Genomic DNA, 27,846 nt, shown 5'->3' on the forward strand with positions numbered 1-27,846 from the left:
GAAATCAGTACTTTATTGCAGATACAATTTTAATGTTCTGATTGGTCCACACTATATTCTGAATAATTCAACAATCCATAAACTGAACCCAGTTACACTGCATATGTAACATATCAAATGTTTACTTTAATGGTTGATCACAAAAACATTAACAAAATAACAACATTTAAGTGAACATATTCATATTATATAATACTGGAAGACATCACACTTTTTTTTACAAGCTTATTCAGGTTTAATTCATTTTGAATGAGATCCAAGCCCCACTCTCTGCTAGCAACTTCAATGTGTATGACAATGAACAGCTTCAGAAGTAACAATATTTCAGGAAAATGGCTTATACAGGAACCTTTATACCTGATGTACTGAAACTGTATTTTAGTTTTCAAAATAAGAAACCTGGCTTTTTGACATCAGCAACTTTGAAGGATATGAAAGATATTATCTGAGCACTGATGAAGAACAGCAGTCTGCATGCAGAACTTCCAGAGATCAATGCAACGAGCAGCAAATAGGGCAGCTATTTGCAATGAACAAAAAAGTATTGAAATTTCAAATCTTTAAAGGGATAATTTAAAATCTTAGAGCATTTCAGTGCAAATTCATGAATCAGCCAGTGAAAGTGCTTTGTACCATCCTGTGCACGCATGACTGCTAAATTGTAGCAGCAATGCAAGTAGTACAATGCTCTGAAATGAAAACAAACTGCAGTTACTGGAAATCTGAAATTAAATAAACATGGCAGGAAGCACTCAGCAGATTAGGCATCCTCTGTAAACAGAAGAGTCAAGATGTGTCAGATTCTCTGACCTGAAATGTTCTTTCCACAGATGCTGCCTGAACTGCTGAGTATCTCCTCAAAGCTCTCAAATGTTGCTTCTTATTCCTACAAGAATGCTCAAAACTTTGAGAGACATTCAGCAATTTCCCGAGCAATGTAGGCCTGAACATCGTGGAACAGGTTACAGCAACCATGAAAACAGAAAATAAAGTGATTTGAAGAGCCTTGATTGGAACATTGTAGACAATTTGAACAATGGTCTATCACACCAGTGCTGAAACTGGAACTGATCACGTTACCATTTGAAAAATTGTTTATAATTTTTTTCAAGCAGATTTCTATACACACTGGAAAACAATTCAATCTTTACAGGAAGGATCAAACTCTGGAACAAAACTGATCAGTGTTACTCATTCCTCAACTGAAACATGTCATTTCTCATGTCCGTTATTAACCAAATGGGGCGCAGTGGCTGCATAATTACAGCAAGTTCTAAAGGAAAATCAGTGCTCTTCTACATGCTAACATCTGTTAAAATACCATAGAATGATCCTAAAAATAGCAGCATCGTGAATGGCAATGTTGAAACAGCGCCAATTCCTAGACTCCTCCTCGCAAGCAACAGAATAACAAGTTGTCTCATTTTGGCATAAGGAGAAATATTTCAATTTGATGCAACAGAAATGTTACCATTAGTATCACATACAGTTTATCTAAAAATTATCCAGTTGAAATGCATAAATTCACCTCACTTATGACCCGCATTTGGGAGCTTTATCACATAGTTTGAGATCACCTTGTGCATACTCCACTCGAAAGCTTCCTACATGCATGAAACCATGCCTGCTGAATCAACAGAACAAATTATATTGCCAGTAAATGTTCCTCTTTACAGAAATACATGTTAAATATACATAGTTCCACTGTTCTTTGTTAGTGTCCATAAATTAACAAATCAATTTAAAATACAATATTTCAGTGGTTAAAATGTTCATATCTACAAACCTCCATCTAAACACATACACAATAAAACTGATAATAAAGCTTATTAACTTATTTGAGATTGTTTGAAAAACCCCCAATCAATTATTTTTGCAATGCATATTTTTTCCCACATCGTTTCACCGAACAACGTCTATCATCTGGGTAATGAACATGGTTTTCAGTGCTTCTTATTTTTGTTCCTTCATTGCTAAGCTCCTAAACAGAATAAACCACACTCCCCAGATTACAGAACTCCTAACACAAGAATAATCTAAATTTGAGTTGATCACTTGTCATTAAAATAAACACCAATTTCAGGATCTGATTAATTTATGACCAGCACAAACACAAAACTACGAACGATGATGAAAATGTAGGGCAAGCATAATGTGTTTAAAATTATGTTCTAACTTTCCATTTCATTGTATTGAAGACATTAGCAGTCTCAAAGATACTGCAGTCCAAAAATACTTGATCGACCCAAAAGAGGTATAACGTATAGTTTTTGTTTATAGCTCCCTAGTAAATAATTGAGAAGTATTAGTTTGTGGTTGAACATTGAGCTCTATGAAAAGGCAACTTTCCCTTCTTCCTTCCACATAGGTCAGAACTTGAAGTGACAAAAATCTATAAAGTTCTACACAAACTATTCTACTTAGCTGAATAGATTACATTCCTTAGCAGATGAAAATCAGCCCATACCATAAAACCTAATGCTTTGAGGAGAACATCGTGGTGGTTTAAATTTCCCCATCTGGTGGTATATCTAATCGTCATCCGGACGGGGTTCCACGTCATTAAAAAAAAATGTGACAAAGGCAGCTGAAAAAAGTGCACTGTGTAACTTATTGATCTAAACATTTCACAGACACAGTGTTTACAGTAGGCAGATGGGCAGCTGCAGCAGTAAGTACAAAGTGCAAACTGATCTTCAGTTAGCCTGTTGATCTAGATAGATCAGTAGGGCTTGAAGTTCCAGTAATTGGAAAAAACAGAGATCTGTAAGGAAAAATTAAATACAATTACTGCATCACCCGATAGTAAATTCAAAAATCTATACATCTAAATATGCCAGTTTTGTCAATAAATAAATAGATAGATTTGTTTCACAGAAGTGTGTATATTTTATCATAGCCACTGGTTAAACTCCAGCTTCAGCTTTAGAACATAGAACATAGAATAGTACAGCACAGTACAGGCCCTTCGGCCCACAATGTTGTGCCGACCCTCAAACCCTGCCTCCCTTAGAAGCCCCCACCTTAGATTCCTCCATATACCTGTCTAGTAGTCTCTTAAACTTCACGAGTGTATCTGCCTCCACCACTGACTCAGGCAGTGCATTCCACGCACCAACCACTCTCTGAGTAAAAAACCTTCCTCTAATATCCCCCTTGAACGTCCCACCCCTTACCTTAAAGCCATGTCCTCTTGTACTGAGCAGTGGTGCCCTGGGGAAGAGGCGCTGGCTATCCACTCTATCTATTCCTCTTATTACCTCCCCTTTAACTCTTACTTAAGGCTTTAGATCTTTGTTTAATTTCAAATCAAACTCTATTTCAAACAAAATGAAAAAAATAACAAAGCCGTTAACCCAGATGGACTCCACACTTCATTAGGCAGGAAGGCTGATTTAGTGATTGCTTCCTGCAGTTTATTACAGACATTGAAAGGAAGTGCAGATTTAGTCAAAGCAGAGAGTTTGCTTGTTGTTTGCTCTCTACCAGATCAGCAAAGGAGAAGGTTCAGGGAGGAGAAAGCCTTCATACATCTGTACAGATTTGACAAAAGAACACTTTTCTATTTTATCAGGAGGAATTTAACATCCTAGAATTTACATTCAGAGTCAAATAACAGTATTTATTTAAGTAACTGAAACCAATCATATCATTGATTTACTAATTGCAGTACGTTAAATGTATAACACTTCTGGTTAACTTACAAATTAAAGAAACAATTTATACCTTATCCTTCAGTTGCTGACAAAGCTGTAGAGCAATGGTAAAGAAAACAAGTGTATCATTTAGCCAGGGGACCACACATTCCACTTTGTGTACATGGCTAACTTCAAATTTCTGGTTATTAATCTCACTGCAATGATAAAAATGGAACAAAAAATAGCATTTATCTTTTTTCAACCCATAAAGTAGCGCTTACTGTATGCATTACTGTGATTAATAAAGCTATAGAGACCTAACACACTTCTTTATTGAACATGATGTGCAGCCATATTTTCAATATCCCTCCGATACGCTGATTTGTCACCACCTTTGATTCGGTCAACATCAGCGGTGTCAAAACAGACTATGTTGTTGATATAGGAAATGAATTAGTTCCAAATAATATCAGAAGCACATGTTGCAGTAAGTACCTCAGTAGTGCAACTTCAGAAGGGCAACATTATCAAACGCAAGACTAATACATCATGACTACAGGATGAAACTCTAGGGGTCTATGGGTTAATATAATTTGGCTTTCCAAATAAACAATGGTTCAGTGTTTTCTGAGAAACATAGAAAACCTACAGCACAATACAGGCCCTTCAGCCCACAAAGCTGTGCCGAACATGTCCTTACCTTAGAAATTACCTAGGGTTACCCATATACCTCTATTTTTCTAAGCTCCATGTACCTGTCCAGGAGCCTCTTAAAAGACCCTATTGTGTCCATCTCCATCACCGTCACCGGCAGCCCATTCCACGCACCCACCACTCCCTGCGTAAAAAATTTACCCCTGACATCTCTTCTGTACCTACTTCCAAGCACCTTAAAACTGTGCCCTCTCATGCTAGTCCAGCGGTCCCCAACCACCGGGCTACGGACCGGTACCGGGCTGCAAAGCATGTGCTACCGGGCCGCGAGGTAACAATATGATTTGGTGATAGGAGTCAGCTGCACCTTTCCTCATTCCCTGTCATGCGCACTGTTGAGCTTGAACGCACGCGAGTTCATTACGCATGTGAGGTCATTACCCACGCGTCATCCATGTCAGCGCGGGAAGGAGATCAACTCCTCGATCTTGCAAATGACGATGGGCTGAAAAGTATGTTCGACATAACATCTCTGCCGGCATTCTGGATCAAAGTCAAGGCTAAATATCCTGAGATAGCCACGAAAGCACTGAAAACGTTGCTTCCATTTCCAACATATCTCTGCAATGAATGCAACGAAAACTAAATTGCGGAATAGACTGGACATTAGGAACCCCCTTCGAGTATCGCTGTCTCCCGTCACCCCTCGATAGGCTCGAAGGGCCGAATGGCCTACTCCTGCACCTATTTTCTATGTTTCTATGTCTCGTTGCAGGGAAACAAGCCCAGGGCTCCCATTGATTCAGCGATATTGGTGTGTTGCAATGATTTTATATGTTCATATGGGGAAAATATGTGCTGTATGTTTAATATCCAAACGTTACTGAAAATGTTATGATGCTATTGACTTATATAACCATATAACAATTACAGCACAGAAACAGGCCATCTCTGCCCTTCTAGTCCGTGCCGAACGCTACTCTCACCTAGTCCCACCGACCTGCACTCAGCCTATAACCCTCCATTCCTTTCCTGTCCATATACCCATCCAATTTTACTTTAAATGATAATGTCGAACCTGCCTCTACCACTTCTACTGGAAGTTTGTTCAACACTTACTTCAAGCTCCCCTGTCCTCCCCTCATAATTGACTTATCGCTATATTCATGCGAGGAAAATATGTGCTGCGTGTTTACTATTAAATTCGTCAGATAAAGCCTTTTAGAAACGAAATTGAGTGTATTAGCCACTTATCACCTATATTCCAGTCGTGATTAACACCCCCCCATCCCCCCGAACAGAATCACCAAAAACCACTTATAGAGGAAAAAAAAATCAGCGCATACACGGATGCGCAAGATACGCATGCGCACTGGTGCCTGCGCAAGGCTTCATGGTCATTGTAGTCTTCCTCTGGGTAAACCCAATGTATTTGACCGCTACTCTTGTCCGTTGGCAACCCTACCCCCCACCCCCGCCCCGGGTCGGCCGGTCCGCAAGAATATTGTCAATATGAAACCGGTCCGCAGTGCAAAGGTTGGGGACCCCTGTGCTAGTCAATCTAGCCCTGGGAAAAAGCCTCTGACTATCCACATGATCAATGCCTCTCATCATGCTATACACCTCTAACAGGTCACCTCTCATCCTCCGTCGCACCAAGGAGAAAAGGCTGAGTTCACTCAACCTGTTCTCATAAGGCATGCTCCCCAATCCAGTCAACATCCTTGCAAATCTCCTCTGCATCCTTTCTATGGTATCCATATCCTTCCTGTAGTGAGGTGACCAGAGCTGAGCACAGCACTCCAAGTGGGGTCTGACCAGGGTCCTATATAGCTGTAACATTACCTCTCAGCTCCTAAACTAAATCCCACGACTGATGAAGGCCAATGCACCATATGCCTTTTTAACCACAGAGACAACCTGCGCAGCAGATTTGAGTGTCCTATGGACTCGGACCCCAAGACCATCTGTTCCTCCACACTGCCAAGAGTCTTACCATTAATACTATATTCTGTCATCATATTTGACCTACCAAAATGAACCTCACACTTATCTGGGTTGAACCCCAACTGCCACTTCTCAGCCCAGTTTTACATCCTATCAATGTACCGTTGTACCCTCTGACAGCCCTCCACACTATCCACAACATCCCCAACCTTTGTGTCATCAGCAAATTTACTAATCCATCCCTCCACTTCCTCATCCAGGTCATTTATGAAAATTACGAAGAGTAGGGGTCCCAGAACAGATCCCTGAGGCACATCACTGGTCACCAACCTCCATGCAGAAAACAACCTGTCTACAACCACTCTTTGCCTTCTGTGGGCAAGCCAATTCTGGATCCACAAAGCAATGTCCCCTTGGATCCTATGCCTCCTTACTTTCTCAATAAACCTTGCATGGGGTACCTTATCAAATGCCTTGCTGAAATCCATGTACACTACATCTACTGCTCTACCTCCATCAATGTGTTTAGTCACATCCTTGAAAAATTTAATCAGGCTCGTAAGACATGACCTGCCTTTGACAAAGCCATGCTGACTATTCTTAATAATCATATTATGCTTCTCCAAATGTTCATAAATCCTGCCTCTCAGGATCTTTTCCATCAACTTACCAACCACTGAAGTAAGCTTCACCGGTGTATAATTTCCTGGGCTATCTCTACTCCCTTTCTTGAATAAGGGAACAACATCGGCAACCCTCCAATCCTCCAGAAACTCTCCCATCCCCATTGATGATGCAAAGATCATCGCCAGAGGCTCAGCAATCTTCTCCCTCGCCTCCCACAGTAGTCTGGGGTACATCTTGTCCGGTCCCAGTGACTTATCCAACTTGATGCTTTCCAAAAGTAGGTTCTCAGATTTTGCAATTAATCTGGATGCTGCACCTAGTGATTCTATTAATGCCAATATTGAAAATGTACATTACTAACATTGACTAATTTATATATCAACAGCCAGGAGTCTCACATATACAATAGGAAAACAAGTGTTGCAAATGAATTATAGATAACTAGGCATTAAGGTTGTGCAGCTACATGTTATATAGTGTTTCACAAATTTATTTGTGCTGCTGTTGAGGTTATTGTGAAGATATGGTGCCCCTCAAAGCATTATGTGATGATTTTTATCTGTACAAACAGGATGCAAGACAAGCTTTTCCCTGTATCATGGTACATGTGACAATAATAAACCAATACCAGATCTGCAAAACCACATCCATTATTTTAGCAAAAAACTTTTAAAACATGGAGCACCTGTAATTTCCGTCCGCCTTCAATAGGTGCTATTCCCACGAATAATTATTTTCTTTACCTAAATCTTTTTAAATATGCATTTTCTGTGATATCCGAAACTTAGATGGATATTATCCAAAATGTCACTAAAGAAACCGTTGGAAGGCAGTAGAAAATGCAAATATAAAATACAGTACATGCAAAGTGCAGATGTAAATAAGCTTTGGTTCATGCTGTTCCTTTCATGAAATACTAACACTCGCTATTCAGAACATGTACAACATCTCTTCTGCAAATGTCCGTCGCTTCAAAACTCTAAAATGAAGAGGAAGAAGCCTGCTGATTATGAGGTACTTCTGCCATACTGCTTCAGGCAGAGCAGGCTTGAATCATTCATTTTTGACTATGAACAAACTCAAAAGAGAAGCACTTACAACATGGATCCTGGGTTGTGAAGCACAGAGCTGCCAGCAGGTTTGAAATTCTAAAAGGTCAAAACAAAACTGATCAGAAGACAGCAAAATAAAAGGATAATTTCCACATATCATAGTTCCTTTCTGCAATTTATTACTCATGGTGTGAAGACATCAAAACTGGCTAGAAAGATTAATTCTTTTAAAGATCATAGGACAAAAGTTATTTAAAAATTGAATAATGCTAAATAATAAAAAGCTAATGCTCTATTAAATGCCTTATATTTAATCAGTGATTCCTAGTTCCAGATTCTTCCAAATAACAGAAGACACTAAATGTTTTAGGGTTCTACCCCTCCACTATCAGATTTCTGAATGGACAATGAACCAATCCATAAACACCATCTCACTATTTTTGCTCTTTTAGCACTACTTATTTAATAATTATATATAACATACATATTTCTCATTGTAAATTACAGTATTTGATGTATTCCACTATAACGTTGCCACAAAACAACAGATTTCTTGACATATGTCAATGATATTAAACCTGATTCTGATTCGGATGAGGAAAGATCTGTTCCACATCCACCTGTTTAAATGCTCTCAGAATCTGGGGCTTGACTGACTGGGAGAGGTGTCCTACAGACTAGTGAAGAAACACAGTCATTCTTAAGGAATCATACCTTGAAACAATGTTCATAATCCCTCGGTAGGTCCTGTCCAACTGACAGGAGAGATATGCCAGCAGTGGTAGCATAGTGATTTACAGGAATTTAATCCGAATGCAACTGGTAGCGTAAACGGTTAGCGCGACCCTATTACAGCTTGGGGCGTTGGAGTTTGGATTTCAATTCTGGCGCAGTCTGTAAGGAGTTTGTACGCTCTCCCGATGACCACGAGTTTCTTCCCATGCTCTGGTTTTCTCCGACCGTCCAAAGACCTACCGGTTAGGAGGTTAATTGGTCCTTGTAAATTGTCATGTCATTAGGCTAGGATTAAATATTAAAAGGGTGGTTTGATGGGTGGCACGTCTCATTGGGCCGGAAAGGGCTGTTCTGCACTGCACCTCCAATTAATTTCCTGCTTGCATCTGCAGAAGCTGCTGCCCTTTTCAGTTTAAAGTATCTGCAGTCTTAGATACAAAGCTGATATCATCCAAACCCGATGCTAACAGCTGAGACCCCAGTGCAGATTTCTGCATAACATCTTTATGCATAGTCATTTACACAACCCACTACGTTACAAAATTACCCCCCATTTAGTGCTCTTTCACTTTCACTACGACCCTCATTTCTGGAAGCATCTTAAAAGCCTTCTTGAAGATAATATAGACAACACGCACAGACACTCCCTTATCAACCACTGAATAACTTTTCAACAAGTTCCAGCGCAGATAAGAATAGATTATTTACCTATATACAAAGACTTGAAATATGGTCAATTTTTTTTTGTTTTATTTTCTCAACCTCTTACAATCTCAAGATTCCATGTGGAGAAGAGAAAGCAGCAGCCCAATCCATGGAAAACACACCAAGCAATCACCTAGAGTTTAGCAGATTATTCCTTGGATTGCCTTTTCCTTGATTTCCATGAAGACTTAGTATGAACAAGATCCTCTTTTCTTAAGGAACAGACTCTAAAACTCTAGAAGGGTTCCCAATCTGGGATCCACAAAACCTCGGTTAATGGTAGGGGTCCATGGCAAAAAAACGGTTGTGAACCTCCTACTTTAGACCGGGTATATTCAGTATCATGATAAACTCAGATATCAAGTTATATAGTATCCATATTGTAGACAAAGTCTGTGCTCTAAATTAAAGCTTTGATTTCTGAATTACACGTACATAAGATAATGTTCATAAGACAACTGTTCAAACTATCTAGTGTATACTGAATAAATTAAAGCAGCTTAAACATCTAATCAGCAGCCTTCCTGCTGACAGAATGCACTCTAAATGCTGCTGTTTTACATCACCTTGTTCAAATTGGGCTGCAGAAGATGGAGCTGGTAGACAATCAAACAAAGTTTGCTCAGATTAATGTAGAAGTTGGCAAAGACATCACCAGGAAGAGACGGCGTGAACATTTTCTAAGACAGAATCAAGGCAGTTACTAAAACAACATACAAATGAGACAGAAACTTAAATTTAAAAACTTAGTAATTCGCAAGATGTTATATATTGACCAAAGTGACAAGGGCACAAAGAAATAAGTATATTTCTGAGGGTTATACAGGTATACATTCTTCAACCAATGCAAGGTGAGGAGTCCAGTATTCATTTCACATGCAAAATAATGCTCACAACCTTTATCTTTAAGTTTAACATCTTTGGAATGAACTTGGCGACTAAATACCCCTGGATGACTCCTTAGGGAGTAGACACACTGTACAGGTGTCCCCAGCTTTACAAATGTTCGCTTTACGCCACTTCACTTTTACGAAAGACCTACATTAGTACCTGCTTTCGCTAACCGAAAGAAGATTTTTGTTTTTAAGAAAAAAGATGCCCGCTTTAAACTTGTGTTTACCCTGAGTAAGGCTACCATGACCGTGAAGCCTTGCATAGGCAGGCGTGTGCGCATGCGTGTACGTGCCAATTCTTTTCTACAAATCGGTTGTAGCTAAATCTTTCTGATTCTAGTAAGTGAAATTACACTGTACATACATTATTTCTACTTTATATAGGCTGTGTATTTATCATATCATTCCTGCTTTTACTATATGCTAGTGTTATTTTAGGTTTTATGTGCTATTTGGTATGATTTGGTAGGTTATTTTTTGGGTCTGGGAACGCTCAAAAAATTTTCCCATATAAATTAATGGTAATTGCTTCTTCGCTTTACGCCATTTCCGCTTACAAACAGTTTCATAGGAACGCTCTACCTTCGGATAGCGGGGCAAACCTGTAACTACAGTACTACTTCAAAGCTATTCACTCCTCACTATCACTAAATTTCAAATTTCAAACAGGAGTTGTTGACAAATGAAAGTGGTTGTGCAACTGTAAAGAGAGAGAGTGGAATGGGCAGTTATTTGGGTGATGTGGAGGAGAGGTGGAGGGGGTAAGGCAGGAGGAGGGGGAGGGAGGCAGAGGGAGGGCAGGAGTGGGGACCCAGCTGTATCCTGTATGCCTTCCTAACCATATTGATCACTGGCCCCAGATCCTGTGGGCCCTAATCTATTACAGAACAGAAGCAGGCTCTTTCGCTCAACACATCCACATGATCCATGCGTATCCCAGTTTCCTGAATTTGGCCCATGATTCTCTATTGCTCTCCTATCAACCCACTGATCTCCCATGTGGGACCTTGTCGAAGGCTTTAGTGACATTCATTTAAATCATATCTCATGCCCTTACCCCATCAATCCCTTGTTACATCTTCAAAATATTCTATCAAATTGGTCAGATAGAATCTGCCTGAGCTACATTGGATGCCTTTGATTGTAATCTTTATCTTTTGAAGTGATCATGAATCCACTCCCTCAGGATTTTTTTCTCCACAGGCAGGCAGGGATAAAGCAGGAAAGCTGAAGATCATATAGGAAGACATGCACTCACCATCAAACTGCTTGAGGCTACTTCTGGGAGGGTCATAGCCGCAGGAGTGGTGAGTCTATTGCGAGCACGGGTTAGCTGCAACATTACCGCATCCATGAGCTTAAAGAGAACACATTTTTGTTTTATCAAGTTCAGGCTGATTTAAGAGTTGGTCAATATTAATTTATATAACTTTCTGGATGAATTAAATACAATACTACTGCCACTCAATTGACATAGAACAGCCACCCATCTTCACTTTTAAGCTGACTGTTGTGTTTCTGAGGAAAATCACAGACTATTTTTTGTATCTTTTTATGCACAAGAAATGTGAGTGGACAACTTAGAATGATTGATATGATAAAATCAACACTGTCTCAACAAAGACAGACTAGAGAACTCACAAGCAAGTCAATATTGCCTCACCAGTAAAGAGAACCAAGTCACGTGTCATGGTCTGGATATTCTATGAAGAAATGTTCAACTTAAAGATGTATTTAAATATTTTGGAGTCAAGACTTTTTATTGCTACTTTTACGATCTTAATACACCTCTGATTATCTAAATTATTTCACAAATACTACTCAGCTTTTAGAAACTATATTTTAAAAGAATCTTCACAGGCAGGCAAGCAGGAATGTTATAATCAGGGTGGTGGACAAGTGAAGCAAATTTCCTAAAGAAATTACATTTCACTTATATACAAGCAACACACATCAAAGTTGCTGGTGAAGGGTCTTGGCCTGAAACGTCGACTGCACCTCTTCCTAGAGATGCTGCCTGGCCTGCTGCGTTCACCAGCAACTTTGATGTGTGTTGCTTGAATTTCCAGCATCTGCAGAATTCCTGTTGTTTTCACTTATATACTGTGCTTCTGAAAGCACTAACTCATTGCTGGGGGGATAATAGATTTAGAAATCACAGGCAGCTTCCAGGACGATGTGCTTCATATTTAAGGCCAGATACTATGAGTGGGGGGCTGTTTGAACACTTGGAGGATACCACCAAACTACTGCCCTCTTTCAAACCGTACTACTCTAGGTAGGTCACTGGAATGTGTCCAGAGGCAGGAAATTTGATCCAAGTGTGACATTCCCACTGCCAAACTAGCAGAGATCTCAGGAAAGATCCAGGAACTGAACCAAATTTAAGCAAGATAATTTTGCCAAACAATTAAAAGAGCTTCCTTTACTTTTGTTAAGTGTGCAAAGCTAGCCTGGAAGTTGAAGTAGAGGCCTTGTATTGGAAAATAGTTTTATCGCATTGGATCAGTAAGGGAGGAGGGGCAGGTCATAAAGCAAGCAAAAGCAGCCTTTTCCTCAATCCGCAACAATACTTGAAAGTTAACCTTTCTGTATAAGGACTATTTCCAGATTAAAGATTTTGCACGTAGGCGAAGTAATCAAAAGCTACTATTCAATGGATTCACAGCTTTTGAAAGGACTTTAATTACCAATTAATTGAAATGTGATTAATTAAAGGCTATTTAATGCCAAAGAATCATCGAAATTTGACTGACCTTGTTGACCTCTGCTCCACTCTTAAACTGGTATGTTTGATCTCTGCTGTTTAGTAGATACAAAGCTTGGCCTACATGATTCCTGGCATCCTGAATCTGTGAAGATGGAAAGAAAAGATTAATAAAAAGAACTGAAGGATTCTAAGACACACTGTAGTCAAATGTCAAATTGAATATCAGAGAAATGTATACAATATACATTCTGAATGCTTTTTCCTCACAAACATCCACGAAAACAGAGAAGTGCCCCAAAGAATGAATGACAGTTAAACAGGAGAACCCCAAAGTCCCCCCCAGCTCCCCCCACAGTCAGGGTGAAGGTAGAGAATCAGGGTAAAAAAAAGAACTGTGCTTTTTTTCTTTTTTTTTGTGCTTTCGACATGAATATAGCAACAAACAGAATGAGAGATTTCAGCCCATTAATAACAATGAGCTGTGCTGTCGTACAATAAGCATTGCTGATGAGCCAAAAAATGTGACCGTGTTGACTGTACCAGCTGTTGTACTCAGCATCACACATTGGGATCTATTTACTTCAATGTAGCTAAATATACAGAGTGGCTTATAGATCTCACAGTTAAATTTCTCCATCTGGGATCCTAACACTACATCTTGTTAAAGTGTCCATCTTGTTTTTATTTCCTTTTTTATGGCAATTAGAAATGATCATCGAGATCAACAGTCGAGTTTCCAGAATGAGTTTCTCCATCTGAAGAAGCTTCAACCCAAAACTGCCAGCTTCCCTCTACAGATGCTGCCAGACCCATCGAGTTCATCCAGAGACTTGGTTTTTTTTGGGTCACCCAGAAACAGTTGGCTGAACAGTTACACAAGAAGTCTTGACAATGGATCTACAACCTGCCGTTTCTTCCAAACCACGCTTCGATTAATTACGAGCGAGACCACAAAGGTTAGAGATCAGTAATTTTTCATCAGAAGCTAGACTTGAACTATGTATCCTTCCCGCAAAGTGCTGCCTGATCTGAAAAGTTTTCATTTTTGTTTATAATCCACATCTCCAACATTCATAGCATTTTTGTTACTGTTTACTAGCTGAGTACAATTGCCATAATTTAAACATGATTGATGCTGAGGCTTTGTAAGTGATTGGTTAGACCACACTTGGGAACGTTGTGCGCAATTTTGGGTCCCATATCTAAAAAAGGATGTGCTGGCATTGGAGAGGATCCAGAGAAGGTTCCCAAGAATAATCTCAGGAATGAAAGGGTTAACATATGAAAAGTGTTTGCTGGCTCTGAGCCTGTACTCACTGGAGTTTAGAAGAATGAATTTGAAACTTATCAAATATTTAAAGGCCTAGATAGACAGTGTGGACATAGAGATGATGCTGCCTATGGTGGGGGATGCCTAGGACCAGAGGGCATAGCCTCAGATTATAAGGACGTCCCTTTAAAACAGAGATGAGGAATTTCTTCAGCCAGAGAGTGGTGAATCTGTGGGATTCATTGCCACAGATGGCTGTGAAGGCCAAGTCATTGGATATATTTAAAGCAGAGGTTGACAGGTTTGTGATTATTGAGGGTGTTTAAGATTATGGGGAGAAGGCAGTACAATAGAATTGAGAGGGCTGATAAATCAGCCATGATGCAATGGTGGAGTAAACTTGATGAGCTGAATGGCCGAATTCTGGCATGTTTTATGATACTTAATACGCCATCTGTAAATTCTACGCCATCTCCGAACTAATTTTCTGCATTTATATTTGAAGAGGTGGGTTAAGTTTTGGAAACATAAGCACCAAATGGAATGGAAAAATGATCAATTACTGAAGATCGTTTTTAACCTCTAATGGTTAACAACTAAGTCGTAACAAATTGAAGCAAAAGTAAACTTGGTCCAATCATGGTCTTCATGCAAATATCCTGGCACCAGTGTTTTTGTCAGAGTCTAAAGCAGTTTGGTTTAAATAATAAACATCCATCTCCAATGAAAGAAGAAACTGTTTTACCTGCTGCATTTTCCATTGTTTGTCCTCTCTAAAGGTAAAATGCAGAACCTGGTTGTGTTTAGGCAGCCTCAGGTTAATATCCTATTTCAGAGAACAAATCTTCAATTAAAATTCATATGCGGCCTCTTGGATATAACTGTTGCTAAGGCATGGTAGAACTCTATATATTAGCATACTAAGTACTTATGAGATAAGTATATTGCTTGTCGAATTTAACATTTTTAAATAAATATCCTTGTGTATCAGAACTGGCTGGGTCTAATGCAGTTAACCCAGATTTTCTCTCCTGAACAATTAGGCGTTTCCAGCATTCCTTTTTATTTTAGATTTCAACAATTACAGTGAGTTATAATTCATGTTTCATGTTTTGATTTTTTTCTCCTCTGATGTCATTCATTTTCCCCATTTATATCTCTGCTGGACAGATCCAGTGCCATTTTTAATTTTTCAGTATTCTCTCAATGTAAATACACTGAAGTGAAATGTTAACTCTTCTCTTTCAGCCTGACCTGTCAGATATCTCCTATTTTTTTCTTGTTTTTATTTCCAGATTAATGAAAGCTAGCTTCAGCGAGGTAGACAGAAAGCACTGTGGTCATTTTGATATCATATTCAACCAAAGCATTGCCGACCTTGATATCAGGTTTTGACCAAAAATATCCTGCACTCTTCCACCCTGATGCTGAACAACCCACTGAGTTTCTCCAATAGATTGTTTATTGCTCCAGTTTTCCTCTGCTTCTATTCTCAGGTGAAAATTCAAGATCCCAACTCAAGGTTTCAGAGATGCAGAGGAGTTATTTTGTCCTGTTGTCTTGACCAATGTTAATCTCTTTTTTGTAATGTTTTCTGAAGGGGAAATTACTGATTTTCACACAGATATTTGACTATGAAAATAGTAGTTTAAAAAGACACATTGTTAATTGTTAAGCAATTTGGGATATGTTGGGACCTAACAGAAACTTTATAAAAATCTTTTGCTGACCCCTCCCTTCTCAAAATTACTCCCTTGGGTACCTGGTGCTAAATACTGGAGTCCCGAGGCCCATACCACTACAAATTTGACATGGTGTGTAAACTGCCAAAACCAGGAAGATTCCGCACCAAAATATCAAAGGATTAGATTGTTAGATATACATGTACTTTTGACTAAATGCAAGTAATGTGATCCATTTGTTTTATTTTAACCAGAAATATATAACAAAAGAGTGATTATAAATAGCGGATTTTGGTTAATTGGGACAGCTGCGTATTTAGATTAGATTAGATTATGAGGACACTCAGTCCTCGTTCATTGTCATTTAGAAATGCATGCATTAAAAAAATGACACAACGTTCTTCCAGAATGATATCACAAGAAAAACACAGGAAAAACCAAGACTAGAACTTACAAAACCACATCATTATAACATATAGTTACAACAGTGCAAAGCAATACCATAATTTGATAAAGAGCAGACCATGGACACGGTAAAAAAAAGTCTCGAAGTCCCGATAGCCTCATCATCTCACGCAGACGGCAGAAGGGAGAAACTCTTGGATGAACCTCCAAGCGCCGCAAACTTGCCGATGCAGCACCATTGGAAGCACCCGACCGCAGCGGACTCTGAGTCCGTCCTAAAACTTTGAGCCTCCAAGCAGCCCCTCCGACACAGCCTCTCCAAGCACCATCCTCTGCCAAGCGCTTCGATGCTGCCCCGGCCGCCGAGCAACAAGCAAAGCTGAGGACTCGGGGCTTTCCCCTCCGGAGATTCTGGACCACCACAGTAGCAGCAGCAGCGAAGCAGGCATTTCAGAAGTTTCACCAGATGTTCCTCCGTGCTTCTCACATCTGTCTCCATCAAATCAGGATTGTACACAGCACCCTACTTGACAAATAAAAGACATCACCACCGGAGTGGCCGCTGCGAGCTGCGTCGCGCCGCCATCTTCTCCTCCCTTGAAGGAGGAGACAACTGTTAAAGAACAAAAACTGTTTGAGAAAATAGCCAGGATTCCCTTCATTTATTTGGGACACTATGCCACTTAATTGGGACAAGAGACTGTTGCCAAACAGTTTCCAGCTAGTGTCAGCCACGTGCACTTGTGTGGTCATTAGACACTACACCACACTTACAGGAACATTTTTTTTAAACAGCGTTAGTTGTGTGCCTTTGTGTTCAAAAACCATTGATTTTTGTCACCAATAACTGGTGAGAAACAAACAGTAAAACAATTCAGAATTGCTTTGCTCACTGCAATTTCAAGCATTCAGGCTTGGGAGATGCCAGGAATGGCTATGAGTGAAAATTAGATGATTTACTCAGCAAGTTTGGAACTACGAAGAATTTGGAGGTATTAACAATCAGTTTGAATGTTACAATGAAAAAGATTTGGAGGATGCAATCATCAATAGCATTGTCTGAAGCCAGTCCATTATCTGCTCAGGGTGTCTGCACCGATTTTGTTCTTTAACAGTCAAAAGTGAACACTGGATGAATTCCCCTGCTAATAACTATTAGGAACTAATACAGTTTTATAGTACTGTAGTAGTACTGATAGTGTTCTAATTTGTTCTGTATTTCATTTCAATACATAAATTGTTACTCAGTTAAAATTAGTTGGTCTTTATATAAGCATTTTTAACTATTTCCAAGAAACTTCAGCCAATTGGGGCGGCTGCTTAATTGGACCAAGATGTACTTGTCCTGATGTGTCCTTATTAAGCAGAATCCACTGAACATATATTTAGCCATGTGGTCAGCATATTTTCGTCTCTATGGTATTTGTACTTACTGCCTGAGTCAAAGCATCTCCTTGTAACGTTAGGACACCCTTCACCTGATCTGTGCTGGATAAGAAAATCAATCTGTGAAATTATTCAATTCATGATTTATAAGATAATTCCTATTTGTTCTATGAAAAAGCCAACAGTATTTTTCTCTATAAGAATGAGGGAGAAAGAAGATCACAATTACAAAATAAGATAATGAAAAGGAAATTGTTTTCGACAAATGTGCTAAGCTTTTTTTTGAAGTAGTCACAGGTGAAATAGATAACGAAGGCAGTGGGTGTGGTTCATGGTTTATTGGAAAACCTTTGATAAAGTCCATCTTTAGATGAAAAAGGATCTAATGCTTTCCCTGCAAGTATGATGAATAAACACTTCTTGTGCTAACAGCTGGGTATAGGTATCAATTTTAACTGACATTTCCATCACAAACTCTGCCATCTTCATCTTCACTGGTTAAAATCAATACCTGTACCTGGCTGGTAGCCCAAGAAGTTTATTCTACCTTTAGATACCAGTGTGCAAATTTTAAGCATATGATTTGATGGTATTAGTTTGACATAGATTGAATAATTGGCTGACAGAAGGGAAACAAGGCTAGGAATAAATAGGATTAGTGTTTGAGCTGAGCTATTCACAATATAAATGAATTGAATTGAATTGACTTTATTACTTACATCCTTCATATACATGAGGAGTAAAAATCTTTACGTTGAATGAATGATTTGGATGAGTAAACTTTCATAGATTTTTAAATTTTATCAATAACAGTATGTATAGGTATTGTGAGGAGGAAGCAAAGATTTTAATTAACTGTTAATAGAATGATAAATAAAATTATTTAATCACACCACACTCTTTTGGATATTCCAGAGTAAAAATGTTGAACATTGCCCATTTTCATCCTTTCTTGATACTTCTGGGGGATACTTATCTTTCATAAGGGGGTGAAAAATTAAATTGAAATTGATGCCTATTCTACTTACTTTCCATGAATCTGACTAATTGTTCAAAAAATCTGGAGGTCAGCCAAAATTAAAAAGCTTTTTAGCTTCATTTCCAGACAATAGGCAACTTTGATTAATTTTATTTTTCTTTGTATCAAGATAGCAGACCAATTAGTTTCTCTTAAAAGCTTGCTGTTCCAACAAGATCAGGTCTACTAAGTAATAAATAAACCTGAAATGATCAAGAGGTTTATGGTGAAATGCTAATCAAATATAAATGCATAAACTAGGAATGTACATGATCAGACACAACCACTTTCATCCGGCCAGCCCCATCCCTTACATGGAATGCACAGGTCACAATCTACATCACTCAATATTTTACTGAGACAACACTAGACCAGACGTAGAATAGGTCATTCGACCCATCGAGTCTTCTCCACCATTCAATTGTGGCTGTTTTTTTAAATCCCCCTAAACCCTGTTCTCCTGCTTTCTCCCCGTAACATTTGATGCCCTGACTAATCAAGAGCGTATTAAAAACAATCACCAACTTAGGAAGAAGATTTTTTTTCAAGAAAGGGTGGAATGTAGTCCAATTGAAGAAAATAAGAATGGCACACAAAACATTATAGCCTACATGTAATTTCAGAGCAGATCATGATACAAAGAAAATAAATGAGCTAGGTGATGTCCCTTATCCATATATTACACATTATTCAATGCTTTGAAAATGCGAATAAAGAACATATAATTTTTAGATAACTTGTGACATTCAGAAATGAACAAGACCAGTCAAGAAACTAAAAGGATTACAAATGAGAAAAGCCATGCAAAGCAGCCCACCTATTGATGTGTTCATTGAATTATTTGATTAAAATATTTTCATTTATAGTTATTCTTCTTGACTGGAGCTCTTTAGAGATGTGTATTAATAAATAAACAAACTTTGTGTTCAGTGCAATCAAAATCATTAGGAACAGCATAAACTGAGGATAACTGCTTACGCTGAGCTTCCCAGTTTGAAGTTCTCCTGCCGGGTTTGACTTTCAGATCCAGAAGCTGACAGAGTAAAGCGACGGGAGGCCTCCTGTATGAGAGGAGGCTATCATTAGTGAAGAAAATGCCAAAGCAAGTACTTTGTTAAGAAGCAAAATTACATTAGTTACCAACAGTCTGCAAGGTTTTTTTTTAATGTTAAGAATTATGAAAGGCAGATTTTAGTAATTTTCATTCATAAATTTGTGAATATTGAGATTGGGTTAATTAGTTAAATCTGATTCTAGTCTAATTATGGGATTAAATTGCTAAATTGGTTGACTTTGCATTGAAAAATCACCTGTCATATTGCATAAATCATGCAGCAACCAGGCTAACAGAATATGCTCTTCAATGTGTACATCGCATCAGCAATTTGACACATAGCTTGGGATCTTCCCTTCAGCCCAAAACATGCTGGAAGTAAATGTTTTCTGAATTTGATCAATGTCCTCTTGGACAGATTCTATAACAAATTAATGAAAGGGTAGTTCCAGTTAGACTGGCCAACAATATGGTTGAAGCATATCTGTGCTGCAAAAATGCATTTCTTTATAGATGGAAGGACAATGACACTATCAGACCTAGGCTGCAAAACAAAAAGTCAAGGAATATGCTTGCAGACATATTACCTTGTTAGATTAAATGCCAAATCTAACAACACAGTTAGAAACATTTGTTAATCTGGATGGATAGTTTCTTTTGTGTTAGTTTGCCAGCATGGAGTTTCATAAAAGCACTTAACTGAACAAAGTATTTCTACAGGGATAAACCTGAAAGCACAGGAGTTAGGTTTGGTGTTTGTTATTCATTGTTTAAGCACTACAAACATTTTTGGTGCGCATTTAGTAGGAAGGACACAGAGATGCTGAAAATGACATTCACTAGAATGCTAATAAAACTACCCAGGCAATGTTGTTTTGCTCCAAAAGGAGAGAATTTGTTTCTATTGAATTCATAAACATTATGACATCATTTGAAAAAATGGAAGTTGAGAAAATGTTTCCATATGCAGACAAAAATGGTACGTCATGTGTAAAAGAGACAAGTTTCCTCTGCAAAGATCAAAGTAAATTACCTTAAGAATATCCTTCAGCTGTTTCAGGACAGCATGAACTTCTTCACGCAATAACCATTTAAATTCTTCTTCCTGAAATATTCCATAAAACAAGTAATCCTTATCACGAACATAATTTGGGGTTGAGAGTGCTTTCATTTCCAGATTAAGGTGGCAACAATGAAACGGAACACATAATTAAATCATTAAAGTAATACAATAACCAAGCTCTGAGAAATAAACGTTTTAAATCTTTACATTACCAAGAAATGATGATCAAAAAATAGGGACATCACACAATTTTGTTGAAATCGGAAAAGGCAGGTAGATGGAGCTGAGTTTACGGACAGATCAGCCATGATCTTATTGAATGGAGGGGCAGGCTCGATGGGCCGGATGGCCTACTCCTGCTTCTATTTCTTTTGTTCTTCATGGATAGCCATGGACATAGTAGGAAGTTTTAAATATTACTTTTACTAAACAAATTTCCACAACTAAAAGTAGCCAAACACTTCCAAATTATGTAATAAAAATGAAACCTTTCATTACTACATTCCTCTGTCAAATACAACAGACAAAACTTCTGTTGTGACCCTTAACTAGATCCAGTCTAACCTTCATATATTAATCTAATTTCTCTTAAAAAGATGCAATTATTTGTGCTGTATCTCAAGTACTATATCCTGCACAAATAAAAAATCTTTAGTTGCTTATTTTCTGTGATTATTCTTTTTGAAAAGTTGAAATCTATTTTCAAGGGAGGAGAAGATGGCGGCGCGACACAGCTCACAGTGGCCAGTCCGGTGGTGATAACGGTTATCTGTCAAGTAGGGTGCCGTGCACAATTCTGATTTGATGGAGACAGACGTGAGAGCACGGAGGAACATCTGGTGAATCTTCTGAAATGCCTGCTTTGCTGCTGCTGCTACTGTCTGATCCAGAATCTCCAGAGGGGAAGGCCTCGAGTTCTCAGCTTTGCTTGTTGCTCGGTGGCTGGGGCTGGGGTCGAAGCACTCGGCAGAGGATAGCGCTCAGTGCTCGGTGTCGGAGGCTTGAAGTTTTCCGACGGACTCAAGAGTCCGCTGCGGTCAGGTGCTTCCAATGGTGCGGCATTGTCAAGCTTGCGGTGCTTGGAGGTTCATGGCAGGGAGAGTTTCTCCCTTCTACCGTCTGCGTGAGATGATGAGGCTATCGGAACTTTGAGACTTTTTTTTTACTGTGCCCATGGTCTGCTCTTTATCAAATTACGGTATTGCTTCGCACTGTTGCAACTATATGTGAAAATTATGTACTTTTGTCAGTTTTAGTCTTGGTTTGTCTTGTGTTTCTGTGATATCATTCTGGAGGAACATTGTATCATTTTTTAATGCATGCATTTCTAAATGACAATAAACGAGGACTGAGTGTCCTCATAATCTAATCTATTTACATGTTCCCGAATGCAAATACTATTAGTCCATCTCAACAGTATAATCCCCACGCGACACTCTTATCCTGCCAAATCAAAGCTGTGCACTGAGTTTCTGTGCCAATCTAGGATTACTCTACCACATTAGGCCTCATTGAAATCTAAAGCGCAGTGTCTACTGTAATGGTACAAAATATCATCTGTGTTTATTACTTGCGTGATTTGGTTATTCTTCAGACCTATTAGCTTTGTAGTTCAGCAGTCTACTTCGAACTTTGACACAGAGCTCACTGACAAGAATTAGAATTAAACTGTTTTCTCTACAAGTAAAAGACAAACTAGAATGATTATATTCAGCAGCAATGCAGTCAGTCCTTGATTAGATATTGATGTGAAGATCAGAAAGAGGGACTGATGTATTGTAAGATAAAATAAAAGGAGGATTTCCTTCTGTTGACTTGCAGTTTAGAAAAGATTTTGCTGATAAGTGGGGCTTGTTAACTTCAGAACTACAGTGATTTTAAAAGATAAAAGGATGCATACAAGCACTGAAATAGTGCAGAAAAGAACAAGAAGAAGAAAGTGAACATATTGTGTATTACTTAAAGTAAAAGAACATCATTCTGGAAATATTCAGCAGGTAAGGCAACATCTAAGGAGGGAGAAGCTATTGATTCATCAAAACTATAAGTCAGAATCAATGAAAAAATAGTAGCAGCCATTAGCCTTTTCTGCTCTCCATTCAAATCCCTTGATGCATTTTATGCCCAGAAATGTATTTATATCTTTCTTAAATAACTGGTGCTTTGGCTCCACAGGCTTGTTGTGTTAGAGAATTCCATAGGATCTCAAACCTCAGTGAAGAATATTTTTTCTAACAACACACACAAAATGCTGGAGGAACTCCGCAGGCTGGGCAGCATCTATGATAAAAGTACAGTTGACATTTCGGGCCGAAACCTCGACTGTACTTTTTTTCATAGATGCTGCCTGGCCTGCTGAGTTCCTCCAGCATTTTGTGTGAGCTGTTTAGATTTCTAGCATCTGCAGATTTTCTCTTGCTTAATATTTTTCCTAATCTTGGTCTTAAAAGTGTTATTCTGACCGATACTAAAACTCTGCCTTCAAAAGGTAAAGCATCCACCCTGAATTAAATCTGTCACACACCATCGAATTTATACACTTCAATGAGGTTTCCTTTCGTTCTTCTAAACTTGAGCGCAGGGCTTCCCAACCTGGCGTCCATGGTATTTGTGTCATGGCATGAAAAAGGTTGTTCTAGTTGACCCATACTCTGATATGTTAGCTCCAGCAACTAGCAATCAGTCCAGCAAAACTTTACTGCACTCTAGCAGGTAGGGAGACCAAGATGGTATACAATACTCCAGGTGTGGTCTCATCAAACGCTATGGCAAGAAATGATTACTCTTCCACCCAAAACCTCTTGCAATAAACACAACTTGGCTTCTAGCAGCTTAATGCACTTGGTGCATTTGCTTTCATGATCACCATGCAAAAACACCCCAATCCCCCTTTACATCAATATTTTCATTATTTAAACACTTTCTGATTTTCTTAAGTCAATTACTTCAAATTTGGCCACTTTGCATCCTTTCAACAACTCCACCCAGTTGTGTTGTTGATAAACTTTGAAATTCACTCACCAAAATCATTGATTTATATTGTGAATAGCTCAGCCCAAATATTTGTATTTATTCCTAGTTTGTTTTCCATCTGTCAATCAATTATTCGATCTATATCAAACTAATACCAAACCACATGATCTAATTTTATATATCAACATTTTTAAAAAGAGATTTTATCAAACATTTTGCAATAAATCAAGTGAACCACACCCACCACCCCCATTATCTGTTTTATCTGTTACATGCTCATAAAAGTCTTGGTTTGTCAAACACAACTTCTCCTTCATTACTCTACTTTGACTCTCTCTACTACCATCGATTATTTTCTAAGTCTTGCGTGTATAATGGACTTGGCACTTAACGTCAGTAAGAGCTGATTGTGGACTTTAGGAAGGGTAAGACGAAGGAACACATACCAATCCTCAAAGAGGGATCAGCTTGTTACATACACCTGTTAGGGTGCATTCTCCAGTTACCTTATAAGGTAACCGTAGCCTTCAGCCAGGAGCGGATATCATCAGGTGGTTCCTAACCTTCACAGAGTTTTTCCACCCTTAACCACGACACTCTCCAGTTGATGGGCTGGCAGTGGTGGCCAAATCACTGCCCACCTGCTCCTGGCTTCCAGCTTCCCTCCTCTCGCCTACTCCGAATCCAACAAGAGAGTGGAGAGAGTGAGCAGTTTCAAGTTCCCGGGTGTCAAGATTTCTGAGGATCTAACCCGATCCCAACATATCGATGTAGTTACAAAGAAGCCTATACTTCATTTGGAGTTTGAAGCGATGTGGCATGTCAACAAATACACTCAAAAACTTCTATAGTTGTACCATGTAGAGCATTCTGACAGGCTGCATCACTGTCTGGTATGGGGGGGGGGCGGTACTGTACTGCATCGGACTAAAAGAAGCTGCAGAGGGTTGTAAATCTAGTCATGCCTACAAAGTACCCAGGACATCTTCAGGAAGTGGTGTCTCAGAAAGGCAGCGTCCATTATTAAGGACCCTCAGCACCCAGGGCATGCCCTTCTCTCACTGTTACCATCAGGTAGGAGGTACAGAAGCCTAAAGGCACACACACAGCCTCTTCCCCTCTGCCATCCAAAACCTAAATGGACATTAAACCCTTGGACACTACCTCACTTTTTTAAAATATACAGTACTTCTGGGGTTTTTTTGCATGTTTTAAAAATATTTTCAATATATGTATGCTGTAATTGATGTACTTTTTTTTTCCTCTTCTATATTATGTATTGCTTTGAACTGCTGCTGCTAAGTTAACAAATTTCATGTCACATGCCAGTGATAATAAACCTGATTCTGATAAAAGGCCAAACTACTGAAAGCTTTAGTCACCCTGTTACAGAATGAATGGAGGTATACAAAGTGGGTGTCTAAGATGAGTTTAATCTCTGACGTAAAGACCATGTTGTCAGGATTCAATGTACTGTAGTACACTAAACTGGAAGTACAAGTGTATTAATTGTGTAAACCTGGAAGTGTCTGGTTCTTAGAACTGAAAGAAGGGAACAGCAGGTGTGGCATCTCCTGTAGATCCAATATGAAGGTGCCACTGGAAGAAGAGTACTGAGGAGATAGAAGAATAAACCAGAGACTTGGGAGGGATCAGTCCCTGTGGGGTACTAAAAAGGGACAGGTAGAGAAGATAGGTTTGTAGATGTACCAAGGTGTCCTGCCAACCATGCTAAAAAGGACGGGTAAGAAAAAAGTGAAGATATCTCAGAAGTACTAGTATAAATGTATTGTCAAAATAAGGCAACTGACCCAAAGAAACTGGGAAGATGGAGGGGAGCCCTTGCAAGAAGTAGGGTGGAGATTCTCTAAGCTTTTAAACGATTGGTAGCCAACCTTCACAACCTTCCCTCAATTTGCCAACACAAAATCATGTCATTTTATCCTCCTGGTCTCTAAGTCGCAGACACATGCTGGTGATGCCAGGCGTGGAGGACCCGAGTTATAAATAAAGGTTGAATAGGTTAGGACTGTATAAGATTGAATAGGTTAGAATGTATAAGATTAAGAGGAGATTTGATAGAAGTATACAAAATTATGAGTGGTATAGATAGGGTAAATGCAAGCAGGCTTTTTTCCACTGAGGTTGGGTGAGATTATAACCAGAGGTCATGGTGTAAGGGTGAAAGGTGAGAAGTTTAAGAAGAACCTTCTTCATTCAAGAGGATTGACAGAGTGCGGAACAAGCTGCCAGCACGGGTGGTGCATGCGAGCTTGATTTGAACATTTAAGAGAAGTTTGGATAGGTACATGGATAGTAGGGTCATGGAGGCTATGGCCCCGGTGCAGATCAATGGGACTAGGCAGTTTATATAGTTTCAGTATGGACTAGATGGGCCAAAGGGCCTGTTTCTGTGCTACACTTCTCTATGACTCTACATGGGGAAGCTTAACCTTAGTCTTGATGGGTGCAACTCATAAGTGAGCAGAAGTACAGAGAATGGAAGTGATGTGGTCAAGTGTCCAGTAAAACCATGTTAAGGAGAAGTAAGAAAAAAATGAAGATATCTCAGAAGATCCCCTCTGTTTCCTCTAGCTTTAGACTCCCTATGCTGGGAAATGGACTGTGCCCACTCACTTTATCTATGTCCTCAAGATTTTAATATACCTCTATAAGCATCCAACGCTCTAAGGGGGGAAAAATCCTGGCATATTCAGCTTCCCTCTGTAACTGAATTCCAGTAACATCGTCAGGAACCTTTTCTGCACCCTTTTCAGCTTTATTCTTCAGCCAGAACAGTAGACGCGCCATCGATTTGCACAACTGCAATGTAACGTTTGAACTCCTGTACTGTACTCAATGCCCTAGCCGAAGAAGGCAAGCATGCCGAACGCCTCCTTCATCAGCCCGTCCCTCTTGTCGCCTGAGCATTTCAGATTTCCAGCATCTACAGTTTGTCAGCTCACCGTAACCATCGTAAACTTTGCCGTTTTAAGTTCGGGGATTGTGGATCCATGGGCTATAAGCACAAAGTGCATCGGCCCCTATGCCCCGGCTACATCCACCCTCCCCTTTTGACCTAATCGGAACAGGTATTCAGCACCCACTCCCGGTAACTTCCATTCCATCCCGCACCCTCTGGCCGGCTCTTCCTTTCTTTCCTGTTCGGTCCTCTCTACGGCCAAGGGGTGATGTACACTCACCAACACTGCCCGCTCCGCCTCACTCGCCGCCGCCATCTCCTCCCGAAGGACAGGACGAGAGCCGCTTCCGCTTCTCGCTGGTTAAATCACTCCCGCCCCCTGTCAGCTGTTCCCTGACTGACTGGGCCCCGCCGCCGGATGAACGTGTAACAACGTTCCCCCGCACCAGGCGCTGAGCTCCAGATAAAAACATACGCACCGCCGGAAAACTCATTCGTTTTCAGGTCACTGAGACTTAATGATACGCTATCTTCAGACTGAGTTTAAAGAAAAACAATTGAAAATCTGAAACAAAGCCGGAAAACGCCGCTTTTACCGACCTTAAGTAACAAATGTGGAGAGGTAAACAGAATCAATATTACAGCACACTAAATGCTGGCTGTGCTGATCCACACGTCCAGCCTTTACGGCCTCTTGTCCCCATTTCAGGTCAACAATTCCGTTCATCTTTGTTACCGGCTCTGCCACTGAGAACCTACAGGGATCTTTCACTGCTCTGCATTTGTCTCACAGAGAGTTTATTGATCCCAAAGAAAATTACACTGTCACGGTAGCATTACAAGTGCACAGATATACAAATATTAGAAGGGAAGTAAGAAAGAATAATAAAATAAGTTACCTCAAAATGTGTAACAGAAGTTATCACTTCCCCGCATGTAGGTTGGCTCATTATAGAGCCTGATGGCCGAGGGTAAGAATGACCTTATATTGTGCTCTTTGGAGCAGCGCAGTTGTCTTAGTCCGTTACTAAAAGTGCTTCTCTGTTCAGCCAAGGTGACAAGAAGTGGGTGAGAGACATTGTCCAGAATTCTCCGTAGGATCCTTTATTTT

General features: G+C 39.5%; 1 protein-coding gene across 3 annotated transcripts; it reads right to left on the reverse strand.

The window, feature by feature from the left end:
- Positions 1-27,752, reverse strand: rogdi (rogdi atypical leucine zipper). 3 transcript variants are annotated; one of them, XM_063059178.1, is made up of 11 exons: positions 27,635-27,752; positions 20,810-20,881; positions 19,701-19,783; positions 17,752-17,806; positions 14,977-15,057; positions 13,008-13,103; positions 11,510-11,608; positions 9,925-10,038; positions 7,965-8,014; positions 3,727-3,853; positions 1-2,764 (listed from the first exon to the last, which is right to left on the reverse strand). In XM_063059178.1, exons 1-11 carry the CDS (start codon positions 27,683-27,685, stop codon positions 2,723-2,725), a joined length of 870 nt encoding a protein of 289 aa, XP_062915248.1. In that variant the 5' UTR covers positions 27,686-27,752; the 3' UTR covers positions 1-2,722. The 3 variants fall into 3 exon arrangements, with proteins under 3 accessions (XP_062915248.1, XP_062915249.1, XP_062915246.1); XM_063059179.1 differs by lacking the exon at positions 27,635-27,752 and adding an exon at positions 27,016-27,119; XM_063059176.1 differs by lacking the exon at positions 27,635-27,752 and having other exon boundaries at positions 20,810-20,962.
- Between the last annotated feature and the right edge of the window lie 94 nt (positions 27,753-27,846).

Source organism: Mobula hypostoma, chromosome 9 (genome assembly GCF_963921235.1).
Source record: "Mobula hypostoma chromosome 9, sMobHyp1.1, whole genome shotgun sequence".
NCBI lineage: Eukaryota > Metazoa > Chordata > Chondrichthyes > Myliobatiformes > Myliobatidae > Mobula > Mobula hypostoma.

Excerpts from the sequence above, each read along its gene's own strand:
- rogdi (XM_063059176.1), bottom strand. The coding sequence starts at position 20,947 with ATGAAAGCACTCTCAACCCCAAATTATGTTCGTGATAAGGATTACTTG. Across the intron at positions 13,104-14,976 it reads AACAATGGAAAATGCAGCAG|ATTCAGGATGCCAGGAATCA; the intron begins GTAAAACAGTTT and ends CCATCTTCACAG. Across the intron at positions 8,015-9,924 it reads TGCAGCCCAATTTGAACAAG|AATTTCAAACCTGCTGGCAG; the intron begins GTGATGTAAAAC and ends TTGACCTTTTAG.